A 26,427-nucleotide genomic window follows, 5' to 3' on the forward strand; every position below is an offset into this window, starting at 1 on the left:
TCAATTATACTGAAAGTTGATGAAAACATCAATAAAATTGATCAACCACTAACTAGATCTACTGAGAAAAAAGAAATATGACTCAAATAGCTAAAATTGGGAATGAAAGAGAAGACATTATAAATGATATCACAGAAAGAAAAGGATCATAAGAAATAACTATGAATGGTTATATATTCCAAAATTAGTCAAGGTAGAAGGAATGGATAATTAACCTAGACAGACACAATATACCAAGGGAATCATGAATGAATAAAAAATCTTAACTGACCAAATGAGAGTGAATAATAAGTCAAAAAACCTCCTCAAAAACAAAATTCCAGATTCAGATGTCCCATTGGTGAGTTCTGATAAGCATTTAAATGATCAATAGCAATCCTTGTCAAAATCTTGTAAAAACCTGAAGAGGAAAAAACACTTCTGAAGTCATTTTACAAAGCTAGTATTATTACTCTAATAATAAAGCTGGGCAAACATATTACAAGAAGAGAAATAATAGGCCAATATTCCTGATGAACACAGATGCAAAAATCCTCAACAAAATATTAGAAAATTAATTAAGGAGTACATTAAAAGGGGGATGCCTGGGTAGCTCAGTTGGTTGAGCACCCAACTCTTGATTTCAGCTCAGGTCATGATCTCAGGATTGTGAGATTGAATTGGGACTCGATCAGCATAGAGCCCTCTTAAGATTCTCTCTCTGCCCCTCCCCTCTTGCTCTCTCTTTCTCTCTCAAAAAGAAAAAGTACATTAAAACAATCACACATCATGATCAAGTGACGTTTATTCCAGTGATGAAGGGATGGAGCACCCTCCACAAATCAATCACTATGTTATACCACATTAACAAAATAAAGTATAAAAATCACATGATTATCTCGACAGGTATGGAAAAAGCATTTGACAAAATTAAACATTTTATTATAAAAACATATTTGTATAGCAGGATCGTACCTCAACATGATAAAAGTCATATATGACAGTTCTACAGCTAACATTATATTAAAGGTAGCAGCTCAAAATTTTTCCTCCAAGACCAAGAAAAAGACAAGGATTTGTTACTTCCTTGTTACTTCCATTTGAAATAATGCTACAAATACCAGTCATAACAATTAGGCAAGAAGAATAAGAGGCAACCAAATAAGAAAGAAAGAAGCCTGGTGGTGGGTAATAAAGAGAGCACGTGTTGCACAGAGCACTGGGTGTGGTGCATAAACAATGAATCTTGAAACACTGAGAAAATTAAATTAAATTTAAAATAAAGAAAGAAGTAAAATTGTCTGTTGTAGTTGATAACAATCTTACATGTGGGAAACCACAAAAATGTTAGAGCTAGTATAAAAATTCAGTAAAGTTGCAGGACACAATTTCAATATACAAAAATTATTTGCATTTCTATAACACTAATAATGGAACGAGAACTATTGGAAAAGGAAATTAATAATCCCATTTATAATAACATCATAAAGAATAAAATACTTGGATATGAATTTGTCCAAGGAAGTGGAAGATATATGTATTGAAAACTATAAGAAATTGATAAAATAAATTGAAGAACACACAATAAATATGAAGACATTCTATGCTGATGGATTGGAAGAATTAATATTGTTAAAATATCTCTGTTACCCAAGGTATGTACAGAGTCAATGCAATCCCTATCAAAATTCCAGTGTCATTTTTTACAGAAATAGATGAAAGAATTTAAATTATATGAAACCACAAAAGACCCCAAAGATCCAGAGTGATATTGAGAAAGAAAAACAAAATGTCACACTTCTTGATTTCAAACTGTACCAAAAAACTATAGTTATTAAAAAAAAAACTATAGTACTTAAAAGAGTATGATATTGGCACAAAAACTGGCATATATTAGTGGACTAGAATAGACAGTCTAAAAATAAATGCATGCGTATACAATTGATTAATTTTCGACAAAGAGACCAAGATTATACAATGATAGTCTGTTCAATAAATCACGCTGAGAAATTGGGATATCAATCTCACAAATACACAAATATTAACTAAAGTGGAAAAAAGACTTGAATTTAAGATATGAATATGTACAACTCCTAAAGGAAAATACACATGATAAATTTCCATGACAGTGGTCTTGGTAATAATTTTTTATTGTCACTGAAAGCAAAAGCAGAAAAAAAAATTACACAAGTCGGAGTACAACAAACTAAAAATCTTTAACTTAGCAAATGAAATCATCCACAAAATGAAAATTCAAACTATGGAATGGAAGAAAACCTTTGCAAACCAAATATCTGATAAGGAGTGATATTTAAAATAGGCAAGATATCTTCCAACTCAACAATAAGAAAAAAAATTTTTTTAATGGGCAAAGGACCAGAACAAACATTTTCCCAAGGATATGTGTATGGTCAACAAGTACATGAGAAAATATTCAGCATCACTAATCATCAAGGAAATGCATGTCAAAACTACAAAAAGATATCAAATCACATCTGTTAGGATAGCTCTTATAAAAATGGATAACAAATGCTGGCAAAGATGTAAGAAAACGAGAGCCTTCATATAGTGTTTATGGGAATGTAAACCGTATAACCACTATGAAAGAAAAACAAAACATAATCTAATAAAGTAATCTTAAATAAAACCCAGATAGGTTAAAGTGTTAGAAATTTTAAACAGCTTACATTGTTAGTTTAAAGTTATTCTCCCCCCCACCCCCCAAATCAGTTTTTGACCCTTTGGTTATTGAGTTTAAAACTTCAACTGAAATTCAGTACTATTTATTTAAAAAAATAAAAATCACTAAACTGTGCCTAAAGAACATAACTGCCATATTAATGTTTTGGTTTATATTCTCTATAGTAATAGAAAAACATTTAATACTTGTAATGCTGGTGTGTTCATTTGATACCAGTTAAGTAGAATGTGATCGATCCAGTTTACAATCTATCATGAGTATCATTAAGTAAAATCTGTGTCCTTTTCCATAGGAATCATTCTCCTCTTGCTGTAACACTTGACCTTAACTTTTAGAAAGTGTTCATTTTTTAACTGCAACTGGAAAGGTTGAAAAGTCAGGACTCTTGTATTTGTGAACTGTAATTTGAAGCAAATTTTAAGAAGTGTAGAAAGAAACAAATTGTCCTATTTTGTAAAGGTCTGTGATACCGTGTTTCAGCTTTGTGTAAGTAATTTGAATATCCAAAGGGTGTGATGATCAGTTCTCAAAAAATTAAAAAATAGAGTTTCCTCAAAAAATTAAAAATAGAACCACCATGTGATCTATCAGTCTCACTTCTAACTGTAATGAAAAGAAATGAAATCAATATTTTGAGTCAATTTAAGTACAGCATGATTCATAATAGCCAAGGTATGGAAACAATCTACATGTCCTGCAACAGGAAAATGGATCAGAAAAGTGTTATGTATAAAGTGAAATATTGCTCAGCTTTAAAAGGAAGAAAATCTTGTCATTTGTGACAACATGGATGTACCTAGACATCTGTATGCTAAGTGAAATGACCCAGACAATGACAAATAATAGTACCACTTACATGTGGAATTAAAAAGAAAGTTAAACTCCTATAAACAGAGAGTAGAAAAATAGTTGTCAGTGAGAAATAGAGCTAAGTTAATAAAAGGGTACCAATTTTCAGTTTTAAGATGACTAAACTCCAAGGATCTAATGTATAATATATGGTGACTATAGTTGATAAAACTATATTATATAATTGACATTTTCTAAGAGAGTAGAACTTAAATGTTCTCACACAAAAAAAGATAAATAAATGAAGTGATTAATGTGTTACATCAATGGGGAGAATCCTTTCATAATATATACCTATATCAGATCATCACTTTGTGCATTTTAAATGTCTTACAAGTTTGTTAATTGTACCCCAATAAAGCTGGAAGAGCACAGTAACATAAACATGTCTTGGAGATCTACTACACAACATAGTTACTACAATTAAAAAGATGGCATTGTATACTTAAAATTTGCTAAGTGGTAGTAGTTATATTAAGTGATCTTGCCACAAAATATTTTAAAATAATATAATAAATAAAATTATTATTTATTATTATTATTATTTTTACACAAAGGCAGGAGGAAACTTTGGGAAGTGAAGGATATTTGTATGTCCATGACAATACTGATAGATTCATGAGTGTGTGTTTATCCCCAAATTCATCACATTGTTTACATTAAATATATATAGATTGTAGATGTTAATTATAACTTAAAGTGGCTTAAAAATAGTTATAGATCCAAATTCAAGAAATAAGGGAATGGAGAGAGAATATAAAAATATTCAGGGTCAAGTGATCCAGGGAGAAGCAGGATTTTCCTTAACTTCCAAAGACATGATCAGGAAAAATTTGTAAAATCCTTTGGTAAGCACAACATTCAGCATGCTTATAAAACAAAACAAAACAAAATACCTTGCTTCCTTCATGAAGATTGCAAATAGCCAAAGAAAACATCTAGTTGGGTGGGACTAAGATTGTATCTACCACTTTGCATCCACATGAATTTACTATAAGTATGACATATAGAGGATGCAGAATTTCCCACATGCCGCAATGTAAGACTATTAGATTGAAAGAGAATCTCTGGAATCACAAAATAGTGATGAGGAGAGATCTGATAAGGAGATCCATATAAGCTCCAAAAGATAAGATTTAGTCAGTCACACCTTGTTAGACACTAATACAGAACACCAGTGATCAGGTGGACTCAGTTATACCACAGTGGATGCCAACAAAAATAGGAGGTAGAGATAAACCAGTTATGCTTAATCTCTCTCTCTGAAGGCCAGAAGGCATGTCAACTACCCTTGGCCTAAGATTATTTGTGGAAGTATGGACAGAAAAGGTGGAAGAAACTGTGAAACTCTAGCAAGCACGACTTACCCAGATTTCATGGTGCATACATTTTCCTGAATTAAAATCACCAGCACAATTCATCTGCTCTAAGCAGACTGATTCCTTTCCAGAAAAGAAAAGCCTGTTATTTTCAAGATTTCAACCATAAATGCAAATTCTGAGAGAAACGATTTTGGAGGAAGAATTTGTAATAAATAACCAGACTTAGAAAGAGACTTACTATGAAAAGCTGGTTTAAGATATATGCTATAGAAAGTGGAGCTGCAACCAAAAGAAGTATCTAGATCCAAGATATTTGCCAAATATCTAAATCCAAAATATTTGCCAGGAAGAAGAAAAGCTTGAAAAGAGGTTTGAACTTTGGCTCCCAGTTTCACTTGAGTCTTTTACCTCATTGTGCCATTAACCTAATCTCTGTGATGTTAAAAGAAACTAAAATGGTCTTTTAGGACAAATAGATAAAATTTTCTAAGGGAAGACTTTTGAAGAAATCATAAGGACATGCTTGACAAGCACACATCAATAGTTAAGAATAGTTGTTTCCATTGAAAATGAAAATTGATATATTTGAGTGACTCCATGAGCAAGAAGTGACATAGATTACTTTCCAAAGCATGGTCTAGGAATATTGTACGCCTTTAGAGAAGGCAGTATTCTGTCCAGTGATAGATTATGAATGGATAAATAAACTGCTTATGGGATAATATTTGGTATGCTTGTGGCATAAAGGAGATCTCAAGTTTCTTAATTCTCAATTGAGGTGCAGAACCAGTGCAAGTATCAGCATGCTGGAAAAATCTTGGGATCATTGTGAAGAGTGTGTATACTAAGAGATGCACTGATTAAAGTTCATGGTAGGGACAATGGACATTAACAGAAGGGGCTCAAAATATATAGAGAGTTAATAAATGCAACCAGCTACTCTCAGGAAATGTTGGGTAACAAATGACCAGACTGGCCTTAGCGGTATCAAAGTAGAGGCAGGTGATGAATTTTCCCAAAGAATGTGGTGAAATATGATGAATGGCCTAGGTCAACTGGAGGCTAGACAAAACCTTGAGTTCTGAAATAGAAAATGAGGTTACGACTGCAAATTTGAGTTTAGTGTACAGTATTCAATTCAGTTCCAGTGCTAATGACTGGATTGTATTCAGTTGTTGTGCACCATAGGATAATATTATCTTGGCATTTTTTTTCTACCAAAAGTTTTTACCACATATTAAACAATATTAATGTTATATAATATTTATTTGGAAGTTGGTATCATTAAAAGACAAAATGATAGGAATTTTTTTTTCATTTCAGGGATGTTCTCTGTGGAAAATTAGCTTGTGTTTGGCCACTTAAGAATTACAAAAATGATGTTCAATCTGCAGTTTATTCATATATTCAAGGGCATGAATGCATATCTATAGCTAATGGGTCATCAGTGAGATCAGATGGAAGAGATTATGCCTATGTAGCTGATGGAACTGTTTGTGGTACACAAATGGTAACAAAACATGTTCATTTATATTTAGCTGTGTTATATTATGTAATTATCAAATACTATATTCCATAATGACTGTCACAATTATACTGAATGGATTTGAACGTGGTGCTGTAAATTATTTTCCATACAATATTGAAAATATAATTAAACTAGGCCTCAGCTATCCAATAACTTTGCTTTTTGGTTGTTATAACCTGTCATAACCTTGTTAACATGTTATGTCAACATGACATAACAGATCATGTTATAACCTGTCAACTTCTCATCTTTCATGAGAAGATATGTATGTGTTTTAAGCACAACATTCCACTAAAATGAGAGATGATTTTTTAATTAGATCTTTGAATTATAACAAATTTAAGAATTCTGAGCTTTCAGCTTTTCCTGCTTCACAAAGAAACATAACTGAGCTTTTATATTTCCTAAACCATCTGTTTACATTTATAATCAGAGTATAAGTGTGAGACGTTTGGAAGAACCAAGTAAGAAGTCTATACGAGGAAAGCATGGTTATAGTGATGTACAAGCTTACATCCATATGCATATATACATACCAATGTATTTGCACTTAATTTGCATTAAGCATTTGCACTTTTATATGCATACAATAAAGGGAGAAAAAAGATGATTTCATTCAGAGGTTGCTAGTCAATTTGGAAGTACAAGTGCACACATTCCAGAAACTATAAGGCATCTGAGATTTAAAGTAGCAACTGTAAATCAGTGTGCTACATATAAATGACATTCTAACTTACTTGTTGAATTAAAAATAAACTTTGTCTTGAAATGAAAAATCGTTTAGCCAATTCTTTTTTATTTTATAATGTATGTTCATTTAATTTTTATTCAGGTATGTTTGACATAAAAATTATATTAGTTTCAGGTGTATAACACAATTTAACGTCATATACATTATGATATGATCACAACAATAAGTCTATAGTCCATCATCGTCAATACATTATTGACTCTATTCCTCATGCTGTGCATTATATCCCCATGACTTATTTTATACCTCTATGCTTGTACTTTTTAATCCCCCTTCACCTCTTTTGCTCTACACAAACCCTTTCCCTCTGACAACCACTGATCTGTTCTCTGTGACTGTAAGTCTGGGTTTTATTTTGATTGCTTTGTTCTTTAGAATTATAAAGGTGAAGCTATATGGTATTTGTTTTTCTCTCTCTTACTTATTTCATTAGTTTAATAACCTTAAGTTTCATCCACATTGTCACAAATACCAAGATTTTATTATGTGGTTAAGTAGTAATGCATTGTATATATATATATACCACATCTTTATCCATTCATTTATGGATGGACATTTGGGTTGCTTACATATCTTGGCTAATGCAGCAATCAACAGAGTGGTACACATACCTTTTTGAATTAGTGTTTTTATTTTTTTCAGATGGATATCCAGGAGTAGAATTACTAGATCACATGGTAGTTCTATCTTTAATATTTTTTAATTTAATTTTATTTTTTCACTGTATCTTTAATACTTTGAGGAAACTCCATACTATTTTTCATAGGGATTGCACCAATTTACATTCCTACCAATAATGCACAAGATAGTCCTTTTCTCCATATCCTCACCAACACTTGTTATTTCTTGTCTTTTTGCTTCTAGCCATTGTGACAACTGTAAAGTGATACTTCACCGTAGTCTTGATTTGTATTATCCTGATGAGTAGTGATGTTGACCATCTTTTCATGTGCCTGTTGGCCATCTCTATACATTTTTTGGAAAAATGTATTCAGATCTTTTTTCCTTTTTTAATCAGAATTTTTCTGTTATTGAGCTGCATGTGCTCTTTATATATTTTGGATCTGAGACCCTTATTGCACATATGATTTGGAAATATCTTTTTTCAGTAGGTTTTTGATTTTTTATTTTGTATTGTTTTATTTTGCAATTGTTTCCTTCACTGTGCAAAAGCTTTTTAGTTTGATGGAGTTCCATTTGTTTCTTTTTACTTTTGTTTCTCTTGCCTTTGATGTCAGATTCCAAAAATATTTTTAAGACTGTGTCAAGGAGCTTATCACTTATGTTTCCTTCTAGGATTTTTATGATTTCAGATATTACATTCAAGTCTTTACTATATTTTGAGTTAACTTTTGTACATGTTAAGATGATGGTCCAGTTTTATTCTTTTGCATGTAGCTGTTAGTTTTCCCAACATTATATTTTGAAGACATTATACTTTCCTATGTATATTTTTGTCTCCTTCATTGTGAATTAATTGACGTATATGCATAGGCTTCTTTTTCTGTTCAGTTGGTTTATGTGCCTATCTTGATTTCTGTACCACACTGTTTTATTTGTTATAGTTCTGTAGTCTAGTTTGAAAATAAAAAATGTGGTGTCTCCAGCCTTGTTTTTCTTTTTGAGGATGGATTTGTCAGTTCACTGTCATCTGTGATTCCATACAAATTTTACTAATTCTTGTTTCCATTTTGGTGATGAATGTCTTTGGAGATTTGATAGGGATTGAATTTAATCTGCAGATTGCTTTGGGTAGTATTGATATTTTAACAATATTGATTCTTCCACTGCATGAGCACAGAATATCTTTCCATTTATTTGTGTCATCTTCAATTTCATTCATCAATGTCCTGTTGTTTTTTTAGCATACAGGTCTTTCACCTCCTTGGTAAATTTTATCTCTAGGTATTTTATTCTTTTTGATGAATTACCAGTGGAATTTTTTTTCACTTCTCTTTCAGATAGTTTATTAGTATGTAGAAAACACAACAGGTGTTTTTATATTGATTTTTTTTTTTTATCCTACAACTTTACTGAATTTAGCTCTAACAGTTTTGTGGTAGAGTCTTTAGGGTTTCCCCTTTTTTAAAGATTTATTTATTTTAGAAAGAAAGGGAGAGTGTGTGCAAGTGGGGGTAGGAGCAGAGGGAGAGGAATAAGCAGACTCTGCACTGAACATGGAGCCCAACATGGAGCTTCATCCTAGAACCCAGCAATCATGACCTGAGCAGAAATTAAGAGTCGGATGCTTAACTGACTGAGCCACCCCGGTGCCCCAGGGATTTCTATATATAATATCATATCATCTGATAATAGTTTTACTTCTTCCTGTCCACTTTCTATGTCTTTTTTTTTCCCCCTATGGATATTTTTTTCCAATTTATTCATTTTCAGAAAAACATTATTCATTATTTTTTCACCACACCCAGTGCTCCATGCAAGCCATGCCCTCTATAATACCCACCACCTGGTACCCCAACCTCCCACCCCCCGCCACTTCAAACCCCTCAGATTGTTTTTCAGAGTCCATAGTCTCTCATGATTCACCTCCCCTTCCAATTTACCCCAACTCCCTTCTCCTCTCTAACTCCCCATGTCCTCCATGCTATTTGTTATGCTCCACAAATAAGTGAAACCATATGATAATTGACTCTCTGCTTGACTTATTTCACTCAGCATAATCTCTTCCAGTCCCGTCCATGTTGCTACAAAAGTTGGGTATTCATCCTTTCTGATGGAGGCATAATACTCCATAGTGTATATGGACCACATCTTCCTTATCCATTCATCCGTTGAAGGGCATCTTGGTTCTTTCCATAGTTTGGTGACCGTGGCCATTGCTGCTATAAACATTGGGGTACAGATGGCCCTTCTTTTCACGACATCTGTGTCTTTGGGGTAAATACCCAGGAGTGCAATTGCAGGGTCATAGGTAAGCTCTATTTTTAATTTCTTGAGGAATCTCCACACTGTTCTCCAAAGAGGCTGCACCAACTTGCATTCCCACCAACAGTGTAAGAGGGTTCCCGTTTCTCCACATCCTCTCCAACACATGTTGTTTCCTTTTTTGTTAATTTTGGCCATTCTAACTGGTGTAAGGTGATATCTCAATGTGGTTTTAATTTGAATGTCCCTATGTCTTTTTATTTGTTTTTGTTGTCTAATTGTTGTGGCTAGAACTTCCAATACTATGTTAACTAAAAATTGTCTTGTTCTTAGTTTTAGAGGTAAAATTTTCAGCTTTCCATCATAGAGTATGATATTAGCTATAGATTTGTCATATATGGAATTTATTATGTTAGGGTATGTACCATCTATAGACAGGTTGTTGAGAGTTTTTATCTTAAATGGATGATGAATTTTGTCAAATTTTCTTCTGTATCCATTAAGATGATCATATTTTTTTCTTTTATTTTGTTAATTTGGTATATCCCCTTAATTGATTTGCTGTTCCTGCATCACTGGAATAAATTCCACTTGATTATGGTATATAATTCTTTTAATGTATTGTTGAATGCAACTTGCCAATATTTTATTGAGAATTTTTATATCTATATTCATCAGGGATATTTGCAATACATTTATTTTTTTGTCATGTTCTTGTCTGGTTTTAGTATCAGGGTAATGCTGGCTTTGTAAAATTAGACTGAAAATATCTTTTCCTCTCCAATTTTTTGGAAGAGTTTGAAAAGGATATGTAGTAAATCTTCTTTGAGAATTTGGTAGAATTTACCATTAAAGATATATGGTCCCAAATTTTTGTTTACTGAGGGTTTTTTTTTTAATCACTGAATCAAATTTCTTATTATTAATTGATCTATCCAGATTTTCTATTTTATTTATTTATTCATTTATTTGAGGGAGAGAGTGAGAAAGGAAAGAGAGAAGACACAAGCAGGGGAGGGCCCAGGGGAGGAGAAAGAATCTCAAGCAGACTCCATGCTCAGCACAGAACTGAATGTGGGGCTTGATCTTGTGACACAAAGAACAAGAGTTAAGAGTCTGAACATAAACCAAGAGTCAGACACTTAACCAATTAAGTCACCCAGACACTCATAGATTTTATGGGGTTTCTTAATGAGTTAGTACTGACAGATTATAAGTTTCTAAGAATTTATCCATTTCTTGTAAGTTGTCCGATTTACTACTGTAAAATTGGTCATCGTAGTCTCTTATGATTCTTTGTATTTCTATGATAGGAGTTGTAATTTCTCTTTCATATCTAATTTTATTTATTTGAGCACTCTTTTTCTTGGTGAGTCTAACTAAACATTTGTCAGTTTTGTTTATCTCTTCAAAGAATTAGCTCTTAGTTTTATTAATATTTTCTTTTTTTAATTTTTTATTTTTTATTTTTTTATAAACATATAATATATTTTTATCTCATGGGGTACAGGTCTGTGAATCGCCAGGTTTACACATTTCACAGCACTCACCATAGCACATACCCTCCCTAGTGTCCATAGCCCCACCCCCCTTCACCCAGGCCCTTCCCCCCAGCAACCCTCAGTTTGTTTTGTGAGATTAAGAGTCACTTATGGTTTGTCTCCCTCCCAATCCCATCTTGTTTCATTTATTCTTCTCCTATTCCCTTAACCCCCCATGTTAATATTTTCTATTGCCATTTTAGTATTTAGTTCGTTTATTTTAGCTCTGATCTCTATTATTTCCTTCCTTCTACTAACTTTGGCCTTACTCTGTTCTTTTTCTAATTCCTTTATGTGTAAGGCTAAATTATTTGCTTGAGATTTCTCTTCTTTCTTGTGGTAGACCTGTATTGCTATTAACTTCCTCTTATAACTTCCTCTTATAACTGTTTTTTTGCACCATCCCATACATTTTGGTAAGCTGTATTTCTGTTTTTATTTGTCTCAGGATTTTTTAAATTTATTTTCTGATTTCTTTTATGATCCAGTAGTTGTTAAGCAACATTTATTTAATCTCCATATATTTCTCTTTTTTCTAGTTTTCTTGGGATTGATTTCTGGTTTCACACCATTGTGGTGAGAGCAGATGCTAATATGATTTCCATTTTCTTGAGTTTATTGAGTCTTGTTTCATGGCATAACATGTGATCTATCTTGAAGAATATTCCATATACACTTGACAAAAATGTTTATTTTGCTCCTTTTGGTGGAATATTCTCTCTACATCTTTTAAGTCCATCTGCTCTATGTGATGTTTAATGCTGATTCCCTTTTTAAATTTTCTGTCTAGATGATGTATTCATTGATTTTAGTGGGATGTTAGAGTGTCCTACACTTACTGTATTTCTGTCAGTTTCTCCTTTTAGTTTTATTAATAATGTTATGTATTTTGGTGTTTCTATATTAGTTGCATATATATTTATAGATACTACATCTTTCTTGATTGGCCCCTTTATCATTCTATAGTGTCTTTGTCTTTAATATAGCCTTTGTTTAATGTCTATTTGTCTGTTAAGACTATACTTATCTCAATGACCACTGAGTAACATAAGATATACATATCTTAATGAGTATTGAGTAACAACATACTGTTGAATCACTCTGTTGTACAGCTGAAAATAATATAATACTGTAAGTTAATTACAGTGGAATTAAAATTTAAAAATAAAAAAGACTATTTGTCTGATATGAATATAGCTATACCAGCTTTCTTTGCTATCTTTATCCATTCCTACATTTTCAATATGTGAGTGTCCTTACTTCTGAAAGAAATCCCTTGTAGGCAATGTATAGATGTGTTTTGTTATTTTATCCATTCAGTCACTCTATGACTTTTGATTAAAGGATTTAGGCCATTTACATATAATGTAACTATTGACACATATGTACTCATTCCTATTTCATTCATTGTTTTCTGGCTGTTATTGTAGTTTGTCTCCTTTTCTGTCTATTCTCCCTTGGTGTTTTGATAATTTTCTTAAGTGTATGTTTACATTTCTTCCTCATTTTCTTTTGTGTGTTTAGTATAAATTTTTGCCTTCTGGTTACCATAATGTTTACATATATCTTCCTATGTATGGCAACTTAAATTTGAATATGTTCTAAAACTTTGAATTTTTGATCCCCACATTTTATATTATTGATGTCACATTTTACTTCCTTTTTATTCTACATATCCCTTATCTAATTATTACAGCTTTAGTTAATTTTGCTACTTCAATCTTTTGACATTCATAAAGTAGCTTTATAACTATTAATCGACTGCCTTTATTTATTTTTTGCATGAGAGTTTTACTTCTGTATATTTTTCTGTTATTTCTTTTCAGCTTTAATAAATCCCTTTTACATTTCTTGTAAGGCTTGTTTGGTAATCACAAACTCCTTTAGCTTTTGTTTGTCTTAAAGGCTCTTTACCATTTCTTCAATTCTGGTTGTTAATCTTGCTGGTAAGAGTATTCTTGGATGGAATGGATGTCATGCCTCTTCCTCATGGCCTGAAAAAGAATCTTTGCTGAGAAATCATGGATAGCCTAGTGAGGTTTTCTGTGTACATAACAATTTGTTTCTCTCTTGCTTTTAAGATTCTCTTCTTTAACTTTTAACATTTTATTTTTGTTTTTGTTTTTAGTTTTCTTTTAAGTCATTCAAATTCCAGTTAGTTAACAAATTATTAATATTATTATTATATATTATACATTTATTGTATATATTATATAATTATATTATTATTATATATTAGTTTCAGTTGTGTAATTCAATGATTCAACACTTAATTACAATACCCAGGGCTCATCACAACTAGTGCACTCCTTAATCCCTATCACCAATTTAACCAATCCTCCAACTGACCTCTCTGAAAACCATTAGTGTGTTCTCTATAGTTTAGAGCCTTTCTGTTGGTATGCCTCTTTTTTCCCCCTATTTGTTTTGTTTCTTAAATTCCACATGTGAGTGAAATCATATGGTATTTCTCTTTCTTTGACTGACTTATTTCACTAAACACAATACTCTCTAACTCCATCCATGTTGTTTCAGGTTACAAGATTTCATTATTTTATGGCTGAATAATATTTCATGCTATATATATACTACATCTTCTTTATCCATTCATCAGTTGATGGACATGGGCTGTTTCAATAGTTTGGCTATTGTAGATAATGCTGCTATAAACATTGGACTACATTTATCCCTCTGAATTAGATTTTTGTATTCTTTAGGTAAACACCTCATAGTACAATTGCTGGATTATTTTAATTATGATGTGTCTTGGGGTGGATTGCTTTAGGTTCATCTTATTTGGAACTCTCTGAGCTTCTTGGACCTGGATGTCTGTTTCCTTCCCTTGGTTATGAAAAAGTTCACTTGTTATATTCTCAAACAAGTTTTCTGTCCCTTGATCTCTCTGTTCTCCTTCTGGAACACCAATAATGCAAATGTTATTCTGTTTCATGTTGTCTTAAAGGTCTCATGTTTTCTTAATTTCTTGAAGTTTTTTTGTTTGTTTGTTTGTTTTCCTTTTTGCTGGTTGGTCTGGATGAGTTACATTGCTTTGTCTTCTAGCTTGCTAATCCATTCTTCTATTTCACCCAGTCTATTGTTAAAACCTCTTGTGAATTTTTTTTTTTTTTAGTTATTTTATGCTTCACTCTGTGACTTTATTTAATATTCTTAGATTTTTTTTGTTGTTGTTATTGTTGACTTTCTCACTATGTTTATTCATCTCCCAAGTTCAGTGAGCATTTTATGACCATTATTTTGAATCCCTTATCTGGTAGGTTACTTATCTTCATATAACTTAGGAAGTCTTTTCCTGTGTTGTTGTTTTCTTTTTTCTTGTTCCTTGTTTTGGGTTACAGTTCTCTGTTTCCTATTTTGCTTGACTCTCTATGTTAATTTCTATGTATTATTTTTTAAAGATTTTATTTATTTTTGTGACACAGAGAGACACAGTGAGAGAGAGAACACAAGCAAGAGGAGTGGGAGAGGGAGATGAAGTCTTCCTGCTGAGTAGGGACCCCGATGTGGGCTCAATCCCAGGACCCTGGGATCATGACCTGAGCCAAAGGCAGATGCTTAATGACTGAGCCACCCAGGCATTCATATTTCTAGCTACTTCTCTCAATCTGGAAGGAGTGACTTTGTGTACGTGATCAACTTTCTTTTTTAACTTTACCCTAACTATTGACTATCTCTTAAATCTTTGTGATTGTCTAACCACCTGACTTATTCTTGATTAATTCCTATTTCTGAGTATGTACCAAGACCTCTCAGTATTCAATGGGAGGAATCTCATTTAGTGCCTACTTTCAGGTTAATTGGAAACCAGACCCTTAGGCAAATATGTAAATATGTAAAATGTGAACATATGTGTACAGTCCTATGGGAATGCAGTTATAATCCCTGCTGGTGTCTTGTCCAGAAGATCTGGAAGTATGCTTAGGGTGATAGTTGCAAAAATTGAGGTTGTAGATAAGTGCATACGCTCCTTTCTGGAGCAGTAGTGAGGCCCAGAATGTGCACAAGGATGTGCTTACATTGCCTGGAGTGATTCCTTAGCCTCAGGCTGTCCCTCAGGCTGAAGTTCCATATTTGACAAACAGACTTTTTCCACAGGAAGACTGGGGTTGTGTTTCAGTCTATTGTCTGTGTATTAACCTAGGTGTGGTGACCAAAAAAGAACTGTGTTTCCAATTATCATATTCCCATTGATATTAGGGTGCCAGCCTCCTTGGTCACCAGAATCAGGTAGATCAAAGGGAATTCCTTTTTGTGAGTTATCCACATCTACTGGATTTAGATATACAGCTGGAGAGTGTAGAGATTGGAGCATATTTACTGGCTTAAGAAAGGCAGTGATGATGTATGTTAACTGCACATTTCCATAGGTTAGAATGCAGCTGAGAGTCCTTGTCTGTTTGTGTATGCTGGCTTTAGTTTCAGAGTAGGAGAATGCCACAACCCCTTGCTCCCACCAACCCCAGCCAGATAACAAAGGAGTGTCATAACTGTTCATGCTTGCTGACTTTATCTAGTGAGCATGAGAATGTCATGACTGTTCATGTTCACTTGCTCAAGCCAGCTAGAGGGAGAGTGCTGCAACTGCCTGCACAACCAGACTTCTGTGCCCATTTCTTGATTGGATTATTTGTTCTTTGGGTGTTGAGTTTGTTAAGTTCTTTATAGATTTTGTAAGGCAGTAGAACAGTACTTGAATGCTGGCCTTTTCTGTCTTGGCAAGGTGGAGGGAATGGGCTGTGTCTGAACTTCCTCCTGTGCTAAAAGGATAGGTGCAGATTGCAAAAATGGTATCTGCCAGTGCCTCTGACTCCAAGGAACACTCCTCCACAAGAGATTTTTGAATTAGCAAATGAATCTCCTTCACATATATTCATAACGCTCTCCAATCTGTTAGGGGATTTGTTTGTTTGTTTGTTTGTTTTTGTTTGGTTGGTTTTGCTGGATTTTGGTTGAGTGAGACCATATGTAAGCTGTTTAAAACGTGAATCTCAAGTTTGTAATAGCAGTTTGGGTCCCTTGAGCATCAGTCTATTTGGTTTTCTAAGCCATACATTTTGGGAGTTTGTGTTTCCAGTGCAGATCTCAAGGATTGAGATGACTAATATGGGGGCACCAACCCCTTGCTTCTCCAGGGGAAACACTAGATGGGTGAGATCCATCCCCATTCTGGGATGCCATGGCAGGACAGTTTTTGGTGAGATGATATCCCTGCCTTCCTACGCATTTTGATATGGTCTGATTTTAGTCATAATGACTAAAATTACAAGTCAGGAAATGACAGGTGTTGGCAAAGATGTGGAGAAAGGGGAACCCTCCTACACTGCTGGTGGGAATGCAAGCTGGTACAGCCACTCTGGAAAACAGTATCAAGGTTGTTCAGAAAGTTGAAAATAGAGCTACCCTATGACCCAGCAATTGCACTACTGGGTATTTATCCTACAGAAATAAATGTAATGATCCAAAGGGGCATGTGCATCCAAATGTCTATAGCAACAATATCCACAATAGCCAAACTATGTAAAGAACCTAGATGTCTATCAACAGATGAATGGATAAAGAATACATGGTATATATATATATACAATGGAATACTATGTAGCTATCAAAAGCCTGAATTCTTGTCATTTGCAATAACATGGATGGAACTAGAAGGTATTATGCTAAGTGAAATAAGTCAATCAAAGACAATTATCATATGATCTCTCTGATATAAAGAATTTAAGAGGCAGGGTAGGGGGGTTATGGGGGGTAGGGAGGGAAAAAAATGAAACAAGATGGGATTGGGAGGGAGACAAACCATGGATACTATTAATCTCATGAAACAAACTGAGGGTTGCTGGGGGATGGTGGGGTAGGGATAGGGTGGCTGGGTTATGTACATTGGGGAGGGTATGTGCTATGGTGAATGCTGTGAAATGTGTAAAGCCTGATGATTCACACACCTGTACTCCAGGGGTAAATTATGTGTTAATAAAAAAAAAAAGTGCGATTTATGGTTCACATGAGAAGTGCATGTTTGATACTATAAGAACCTGATAGAATCTTTGCCAGAGTAGTTATGCCATTTACTTTTCCACCAACAATATGTGAGTGATCAAGTTTCTCCACATTTGGACCAGTATTTTTTGTTATTACTATTTTTTTATTTTTGCTATTTTGATACATGTATATGGACATTTGTGCTTTTAATTTCCATTTATCTAATGGTTAATTATATTCAACACATTTTTATGTGCTTATATACCATCAATACATTCTTCTCATTAAAATGTTTACTCGTGTCTAATCAGATCACCTTTTTTATAAAAGATGTTGGTCTTTGTTTTTTATAAATAGTACTCTCAAGTTTACAAATGTTTTCTTCTATTCTGTAGCTTTTTTTCAAGCTTTTAATTTTCAGGATGTCCAGTTTATCAATTTTTCCTCTTATAGACTATGTTTTTGGTGTCAAGTCTAATAATTCCACCAAGCTCTAGATCATGAAGATATTTTTGCATGTTCTAATTTTTTTTTCTAAAAATGTATAATGAGTTTTACAGTAAATTTTTACTTATTACTAACTTTTTTATAAGGTGTGAGGTTTAGGTTGAGGTTCTTTTTTCTGTACCTTTATAAAAATTAAATTGGGATATTTTGGTGGTTCTATATTGGTGTTGTCTACTCTGTTACATTGATCTTTCTATCCACCCACTAATATGTTTTCTTGATTAGTTCAGTAATGTAGTAAGCCTTAATAATAGGTAGAGTGAATCTTCCCATTTTACTTCCCTTTTTCGAAATTATTTTAGCTATTCTAGGTCCTGTATTTTTCCATATAAGTTTTCAAATAAACTTATAAAGGACAATAAAATATTTTCTGGAATTTTAATAAGAATTGTGTTAAAACTACAGTTCATTTTGGGAAGTACTGATATTTTTACTGTACTGTATCTACCATACCATGTATATGGTAAGCCTTTTAAATTATTTATGTATTCATTGACTTTTTTAAAAATAATTTTCAAGGTGGAGATCCTATACATCTTTTGTTAGACTTATATCTAAATATTTTATTCATTTGGGAGAAGTACTGTGTTTTCATCTCACCTTTTATTGTTGTTAGTATACAGAAATACTATTTTTATGTATCTAACTTGTACCCAAAATACTTGCTGAACCCATTTATTAGTTTTAGAACTTCATGTAAATTCCTTAAGATTTTGTGTGTAGACAGTGATGCCATCTGTGAAAAGGGATAGCTTTTTCTTTTTTTCCTTTAGTAGTCTCTCTCTCTCATCTGTCTTCTGCTATCTATCATCTATCAGTCTGTCTATCTGTCTTTCATCTATCTATCATCTCTTTTAAATATATGTTCCTTGCTTATTGAACTGGGTAGAACTTCATGTACTATGTTGAATAGAATCATAAGAGTGTATACCCTTGCCTTCTTCCTGTTCTTAAGGGAAAGCATCCAGTCTTTTACTATCTAGTACATATCATGTTAGTTGTAGGTTTTTGAAGAGGACCTTTAGCCAATTGTGGAAGTCCCCTCTATTTCTTGTTTGTTGAGATTTTTTTTTCCTGTCATGAATAGGTATTGAATTTTGTCGATATATATGATTATGCAATTTTTCTTCTTTGGAATTATAGTTTTATTTTATTGAAATCTAAAAAAAAGCAATATATGGGAGTTCACTGATGGTATTTGAGTAGTCTGGATTCATAAGGAAAAACCATGGATATGTGAAGATATCAAACTTCCTCTTATGTTAGTTAATGTAGAGATTAGGCAACACACATGATAAAATTTACATTGAGAATTTTGGGAAATTGTTCAGAATTGCCAGACTTTGATCATAACTATCTAGGAGACTCAGGATGCTAGGCACCACTGTTATTCTGAGCTTCTAGTGAAGAGTACCTCTCATTCTTAATTAAGCAGGATAAAAAATGTTATAGCAGTAGTAAGGTGTGTTGTGTTATTCTAGGAAAATTATATTTGGATGTATGTATAACACTGATATTTTGATAAAGTATTTTTTTAATTTAAAAATAACTATAGCTTATTTTCTTTGATGCTAAATACCGCCACACAAATAATAACAGATTATTTTAAAAAACGTTTTCAGACACAGATTTTTTTTTTTAAGATTTTATTTTATTTATTTGAGAGAGAGAGACAGTGAGAGAGAGCATGAGCGAGGAGAAGGTCAGAGGGAGAAGCGGACTCCCCATGGAGCTGGGAGCCCGATGTGGGACTCGATCCCGGGACTCCAGGATCACGCCCTGAGCCGGAGGCAGTCGTTTAACCAACTGCGCCACCCAGGCGTCCCCAGACACAGATTTTTTAATTTATTTTTTCTTTTTAAAAATTCATAGAAATCAGAACTCTACAAATAGAAATTTACTGTAAAACTACTAGTTATAGTACATCATTTGTGGCATATTATTTGACTAAAAGGATACTTCCAAAACTCTGCCTGACACATATTTATAGTTACAGCAGATATAAGAGCAGTGTGTTGAATGGAAGAAAAGTGTGCTCTCCTCACAGGATATGGAAAATATTGGTATTTTTTGAAATGCAAGATTCTTATTTTTGATAGACATATATATTATAACTAGAATTTTAGAGTGGATTTCAGGAATCCAGGATATTAAATCTGGCATGTTCAATTATAATATTTATATACATGGTCCTATAAAGATAAATTATACTGATAAGACTATGTTGTCTTTTGTATTTGTATATAAAAGATTTTTGTGCTACTCAAAATATGAAAATAAAATAATATCACAAGTATTGAAAACATCTCTTAAAATAGTCTTGTGAAGATGGCAGTGCCATTAAAGTGCCATATATGGTATGTTTTCTCTGTTTCCAAAATTATTTATTGATAGCATTGTCCTCATTTTCTTAATGAAATTATTTCTTGATTAATAATCTATAACTTGCAATCATGTGTGTGTATATATATGTATGTATGTATATATGTATATATATGTATATATATGTGAGTGTGTGTGTGTGTGTGTGTGTGTGTATGTATAGTTAGAGTGGTGAATACAATAGAGCCACACACTTGATTTGGGGTGTGTTTTGGTCTGTTAGAAGAGACCCCCAAAATTTTAAATAAAGAAAAACATATATATACAAAAATGAGGGGTAACATGATCAAGGGATGGAATATGGCTGTAAAGATGAAAATTAAAGATTCTAAAAATGGAATTGATAAGAAGTTGGTTGAAAAAAGATAGAAAAAAAAAAGGAGGAGAGAATGTGATCAGGCTGGAGACTATAACAAAGCCATGCACTAGATTTAGGGTATATTTTGGTATGTTAGAAGAAACCGTATCCCAAAATTTTAAAGAAAAAAAACCTATATGTATACAAAAAATAAGGCTAAATACAATGAAGGAATAGAATAGGACTATGACAATGAAAATTTTAAATTTTTAAAAAGGTATTGATAAGATAAAATAGTTTTAAAAGGTTAAAATAAGAAAGAGGAAAAATTTAAAAAATAGAATAAGAAAAAATAAAATTAAAAAAAATTTAACTTTGAAAGACTAAAGAATCATGGGGGAAAAGTCATGCATCCTATATGTTGCATTCCCCTAGCTCTGGAGTTCCACAGTTCTCTCATTGATCAGTAAACTTTGTCTTGGCTGGATGTTCTTGTTAATCTTTGGGGGAAGGTCTGTTGTGGTGATTCTCAAATGTCTTTGCCTGAAGTGGAATTGCATGGCCCTTACCAGGGGGCAGGATAATTAATCTGCTTAGTTTTGCTCTCAGGAACTTTTGTTGCCTGAACACTTTCTGTACAGCTTTGGAGGGTGGAAATGAAAATGGGGGCCTCCCAATCTTCAGCCCCATAAGAGCCAAGAGCACGGGTCCCCACTCCTCAGTGCAGTCTCAGCAGAGAAAAGCAATCAATCATTCCTGTCTCGCTGGTCTCCGGCAACACTCTGTGCTCACCTGGCCTGTGACCAAGTGTTTCTATCTCTAGTGCATGGCCCTGTTTGGAGTCTCCAAACCCAGCAGATTCCTGCAGTGTGCACCCATGCCACTCCTCCCAGAGGAGGAAGGGGGTGGTTCTTCCTAGATCTGCCACTTGTGGGGTCTCTGCTTGAAGATTAGTGGGCCAACTGTGCCTTGGATCATGGTTTAAGGTAACCCTGAGCTGTGAGCCCACTCCTTGGCTCCATCTTTGCAGTCAGTTTCCCTGCTCTGACACCTGGCAGCTCTGCCACACTCAGGCACCCCTGGTCTTTCTGTGACCCTGAGAGTCCTCTAAGACCTCACTGTCCCCATGAGTGTTCCACCCCCCCACCCCACCCCTGCTTAACCTCTGGAGCTATGTCCCTCATGGAGAAGACTTCTAAAAGTTCTGATTTTGTGCTCTGCCTCTCTGCTGCTTGCCAGGAGCTGTTCCCTCCCCCCATGGTCTCTCATTCTGTATATTGCCTGATTCACTTTTCTGTACATCCTTCCTTCCAGAAAGCTGTTGCTTTTCTGTTCCTAGAAATGCTGCTCCTCTTTGATCTCCTGTTGAGTTTGTAAGTGTTCAGAATGGTTTGATGACTATCTAGCTCAACTCCTGGGATGTGGGGATATTTAGGTCTGCTACTCCTCCACCATTTTGCTCCTCCCCCTGTTTTGTTTGGTTTTTAAGAAATGGTCATTCTGTTTTCACAGTGGCTGCACAATTTTACATTCCCACTGGTAATTCACAAGGGTTCCAATTTGACTACTTCTATACTAACAATTACTTTCTGTTTTGTTTTGTTTGGATAATAACCATCTTAACAGATAGGAAGTGCTATTTTATTGAGTTTTTAATTTTCATTTTCCCAACAATTAGTAATGTAGAACTTTTTTTCACAAGCTTGTTGGCTATCCCTATATCTTCTTTGAAGAAATGTCTATTTAAGTCTTTTGTCCATTTTAAATTTAGTATTGGTTTTTGTAATTGTTGAGTTTAAAGAATCCTACATATATGTTGGAAAATCCCTTACCAGATCATGATTTGCTAATATTCTCTCCCATTCTATGGATTTCCTTCTCAATCTCTTGATAGTGTCCTATGGCACATGAAAGTCCTTTTAATTTTTTTGAAGTCCAATGTACCTGTTCTTTTTTTTGTTCCTTATCATTGGGTGTCATATTGAAAAAATCATTTCCAAATTAATGTTATGAAGCTTTCCCCTATGTTTTCTAAGAGTTTTATTATTTGGCTCTTTAGGTCTTGAATCTTTTTGAGTTAATTTTTGCATATGGTGTAAGATCTAATTTCATTCTTTTCATATGGATATCCAATTTTCCAGGATCATTTGTTGAAAATATTATGTTTTGCCATTGAATGGTCTTGGCAGCAAAATTATTTGACCATATATGCAAGGATTTATTTCTTGGCTAATATATTACATTCATTTATATTTCTGAATTTATGCCAAGACTACTGTTTTCATTGCTGTAGCTTTTTAGATGGTTGTGATAGCAAGAAGTGTAATTTCTCCCACTTTGTTCTGTTTTTAGGCTGTTTTGGCTATTTGATGTCCCTTGAAATTCCGTCTTAGATGGGTTTTCTATTTCTGAAAAAAATGTCTTTAGAATTAGCATCTTAACAATGTCTTTCAGTCCAAGTACACAGGGTATCTTTCTATATATTTATATCTTCATGTCACTTACCTGCTTGGTTTAGTCGGTTAATAATAGTTAATACTGTTTCAAATTGAATTGTTTTCTTAATTTTTCACAATGTTTATTGTTAGTGTAAAGAAATGAGTTTATTTTTTGTATGTTAATATGTTATCCTGAAACTACTGAATTTGCCAATTAGTTTTGAAAAGCTTATTTGTGTGTAGAGAGTCTTTAGGATTTTCTATATATAAGATTATGTCATCTGCAAACAGATAATTTTACTTCTTTCTATACAGTTTGTATGCCTCTTATTTATTTTTATCACCAAATTTCTTTGGCTAGAATTTCCAAAATTACTTTGAAAAGAGGAGGTAAATGTAGGCTGGAATATGCAACATCACTTATGTATTGGGTGTATGTTAATTTTCAGGAAATAATTTCAAAAGTCTAATTTTTATTCTTATTATCTTCATATTTTCAATGTATTATTTATAATTTATGTGACTTTTTAAAATAAAACAAAAAAAATCTAAGCCAGGAGGACAGTTAAAAAATTTTTGAAAAGTAAATGAGGCAAAAGTTATATATACAGGTGACTAATTACCACTAGATTACCCATTTTGACATAACAAGGGTTTTACAATGGATACAAATGTAGTTAAAATATTTTTGTTGACAAATTATTCTTATCAATATTTAACAAATATTCATGATAATCCAAAATACTAACATATGTGAAACTCAAACAAAATTAATAAATTTTGTTCTAATTTTTGAGGGGACAAATCATTAATATTAATCTAGCTAATTATTTATAATAGAACATTAACATAATGTAGAAAATTTTCCTGATGGAGATTTTCAATTCAATTCCAAATTCTAGGTATCAAAACCCAAATTATATTACATTATTAAAAAAATTACATCAAGAGGAGGAGGGAATTTGGGTAAATTGGAAGGGGAGGTGAACCATGAGAGACTATGGACTCTGAAAAACAATCTGAGGGGTTTGAAGTGGCGGGGTGGGGGGGGGAGGTTGGGGTACCAGGTGGTGGGTATTATAGAGGGCACGGCTTGCATGGAGCACTGGGTGTGGTGAAAAAATAATGAATACTGTTTTTCTGAAAATAAATAAATTGGGGGAAAAAAAAAAAAGGACTGGGTTTTAGGCAAAGGTCGGAAGGAAAGGTGTTCCAGGTGAAGAGAATAGAGAGGGCAGATGTCCATGTGGGGACGTGGGCAAGCATGCAACATTTAGTGGGAAGCACGAAGGGGAGAAATGCACAATGAGCGGGAAACTGTGGCTGGGGCCTGGTCGGGGCCTCCAGGGCTAAGCAGAGGGGTTGATACCTGTGCTTTCTGTGTGGAGAAGTTGCCCTATTGTCCTGTGTCCCCCAAGCCACCAGAAGCCATGGTTACAAATGTGACTTTCCGTCCCTGGACCTGGCATGATGGTGGCTGGGGAATGGGCCCAAGGTCTCCATGCGGGGGAGAGACCACACAGTCTGGACTTCTCTGGGGCCTGAGCTTTGCATTCTATTTTTAAAAACAAAACATATCAATCACTTGAACCGCATGAAAAAATTGTTGCCTATGTTTCTTTTGTTCTTCCAATGTGCCAGTCATTAGGCCAAGGGACTTAACGTGGCTCACTGCATTTAATCTTCATAGCACCACACACAGCAGAGTCTCTAAGCATTCCCAACTTACAGATGGGGAAGCTGAGGCAGGAAAAGTTTAAGCAACTTGCCCAAGGTCATACAGTGGTGTGGACAGGGCTTGAACTCAAGTCAATCCGACATCAGTCTGTGCTTTGAACCATGATTCCTGTTGCTTCCTTAAATGAAATCAATATACTGTATCTTCTCGGCATTCATAGTCTTAACTTTTTACTCAATTCTAACCCCGTTCTGACCAAATACAATCCACCAACTGAATGTCCTAGTTCTTTCTTCCAAAAATGGGCTTTTAGTCAGAGCTATGAAAAGATCCCTGTGCTGTGTACTCTCATAGGTAAATCTAAGCGTGAAATACCGTATGAAGAGGCAGTGTGTCAGGCTCACTAACTTGAAAGCGTGTGGAAGGGTCGTTGCTGGAAATTCTCCCAGCGGAAGTGCGGTGGGATCCAGGAGCTATGTGACTCTCCAGGCGGGTGGCTTCCTCCTCACTGAACACACCCAGGAGGGAAACACGTGACCCCTCTCATCGTGTTAGCTTTGTGCTTCCCCTCATTGGACACAGACAGCAAGGGACCCGGAAGTCTGCTGCCCGTGGAATGCCCCTCTTGTCATCTTTATGGCCACGCCAGACCATAAAACCCGGAGAGATATGACTGGAATAACCACATTATCACCTTCAAGGCAAAAAAGAGAGGAGCGTGAACGTGGAGATTGATGTACAAAAGCACGGGTCTAAATAAACAATCTACATAAATTTGCATTTGCATGGGAAAAAAAATTACATCAAGGCAAACACCTTCAGTAATTTTTCTTTTTTCTATTGTTTAGATTTTTTATTGAAATGCTAGAATCTTTGTATCAGAATCAGTGTAATATGGAATAAAATGTCTCAACTTGAGCATCTCTTATGTGTATATAACAAATAATTCTTTTCTCATATTACTTCAAATGTGTGACTATGAAATATCTTTGTTTTATTTTAGTACTGTATAAATAAAACCTGCAAAGAAGTTCATTTGGCAGGAAACAAATGTAATGCTGTTACAAAATGCAGAGGAAATGGAGTAAGTTTTATTTTTGTAGTTCTAAATTAAATGTTATTTTTGTGGGTAATTCAAATTAAAGTTTATCTTACTGGGGAGAACTGAGAGTCTAGTTACTTTTAAACTGAACTTACCAAGGAATAGTTAACCAGTATAAAGGAAATAATTGGGGTGATAAATGTCTGCCATTTGCATCAACATGGATGGAACTGGAGGGGATTATGCAGAGAAAGATAATTATCATATGGTTTCACTCATATGTGGAACATAAGGAATAGACCAGAGGACCATAAGGGAAGGGGTGGAAAACTGAATGGGAAGAAATCAGAGAGGGAGACAAACCATGAAAGACTCTGGACTGTAGGAAACAAACTGAGGGTTACAGAAGGGAGGAGGGTGGATGAATGGGGTAACTAGGTGATGGGTATTAAGGAAGACAGGTGCTGTGATGAGCACTGGGTGTTATACAAAACTTATGAATCATTGAACACTACATCAAAAACTAAT

At 34.1% G+C, this 26,427-nt stretch overlaps 1 protein-coding gene across 1 annotated transcript in view; it reads left to right on the forward strand.

Moving 5' to 3' along the window:
• Positions 1 to 26,427, forward strand: part of ADAM18 (ADAM metallopeptidase domain 18) — a 199,631-nt gene that overhangs the window by 104,265 nt on the left and 68,939 nt on the right. Inside the window, exons 14-15 of the mRNA XM_044226000.1 lie at positions 6,175 to 6,361; positions 25,861 to 25,941. Of these exons, the coding sequence (XP_044081935.1) occupies positions 6,175 to 6,361; positions 25,861 to 25,941 (268 nt within the window). The remainder of the gene's footprint in view (positions 1 to 6,174; positions 6,362 to 25,860; positions 25,942 to 26,427) is intronic.

The sequence above is a fragment of the Neovison vison genome, chromosome 11, assembly GCF_020171115.1.
Source record: "Neovison vison isolate M4711 chromosome 11, ASM_NN_V1, whole genome shotgun sequence".
Lineage (NCBI taxonomy): Eukaryota > Metazoa > Chordata > Mammalia > Carnivora > Mustelidae > Neogale > Neogale vison.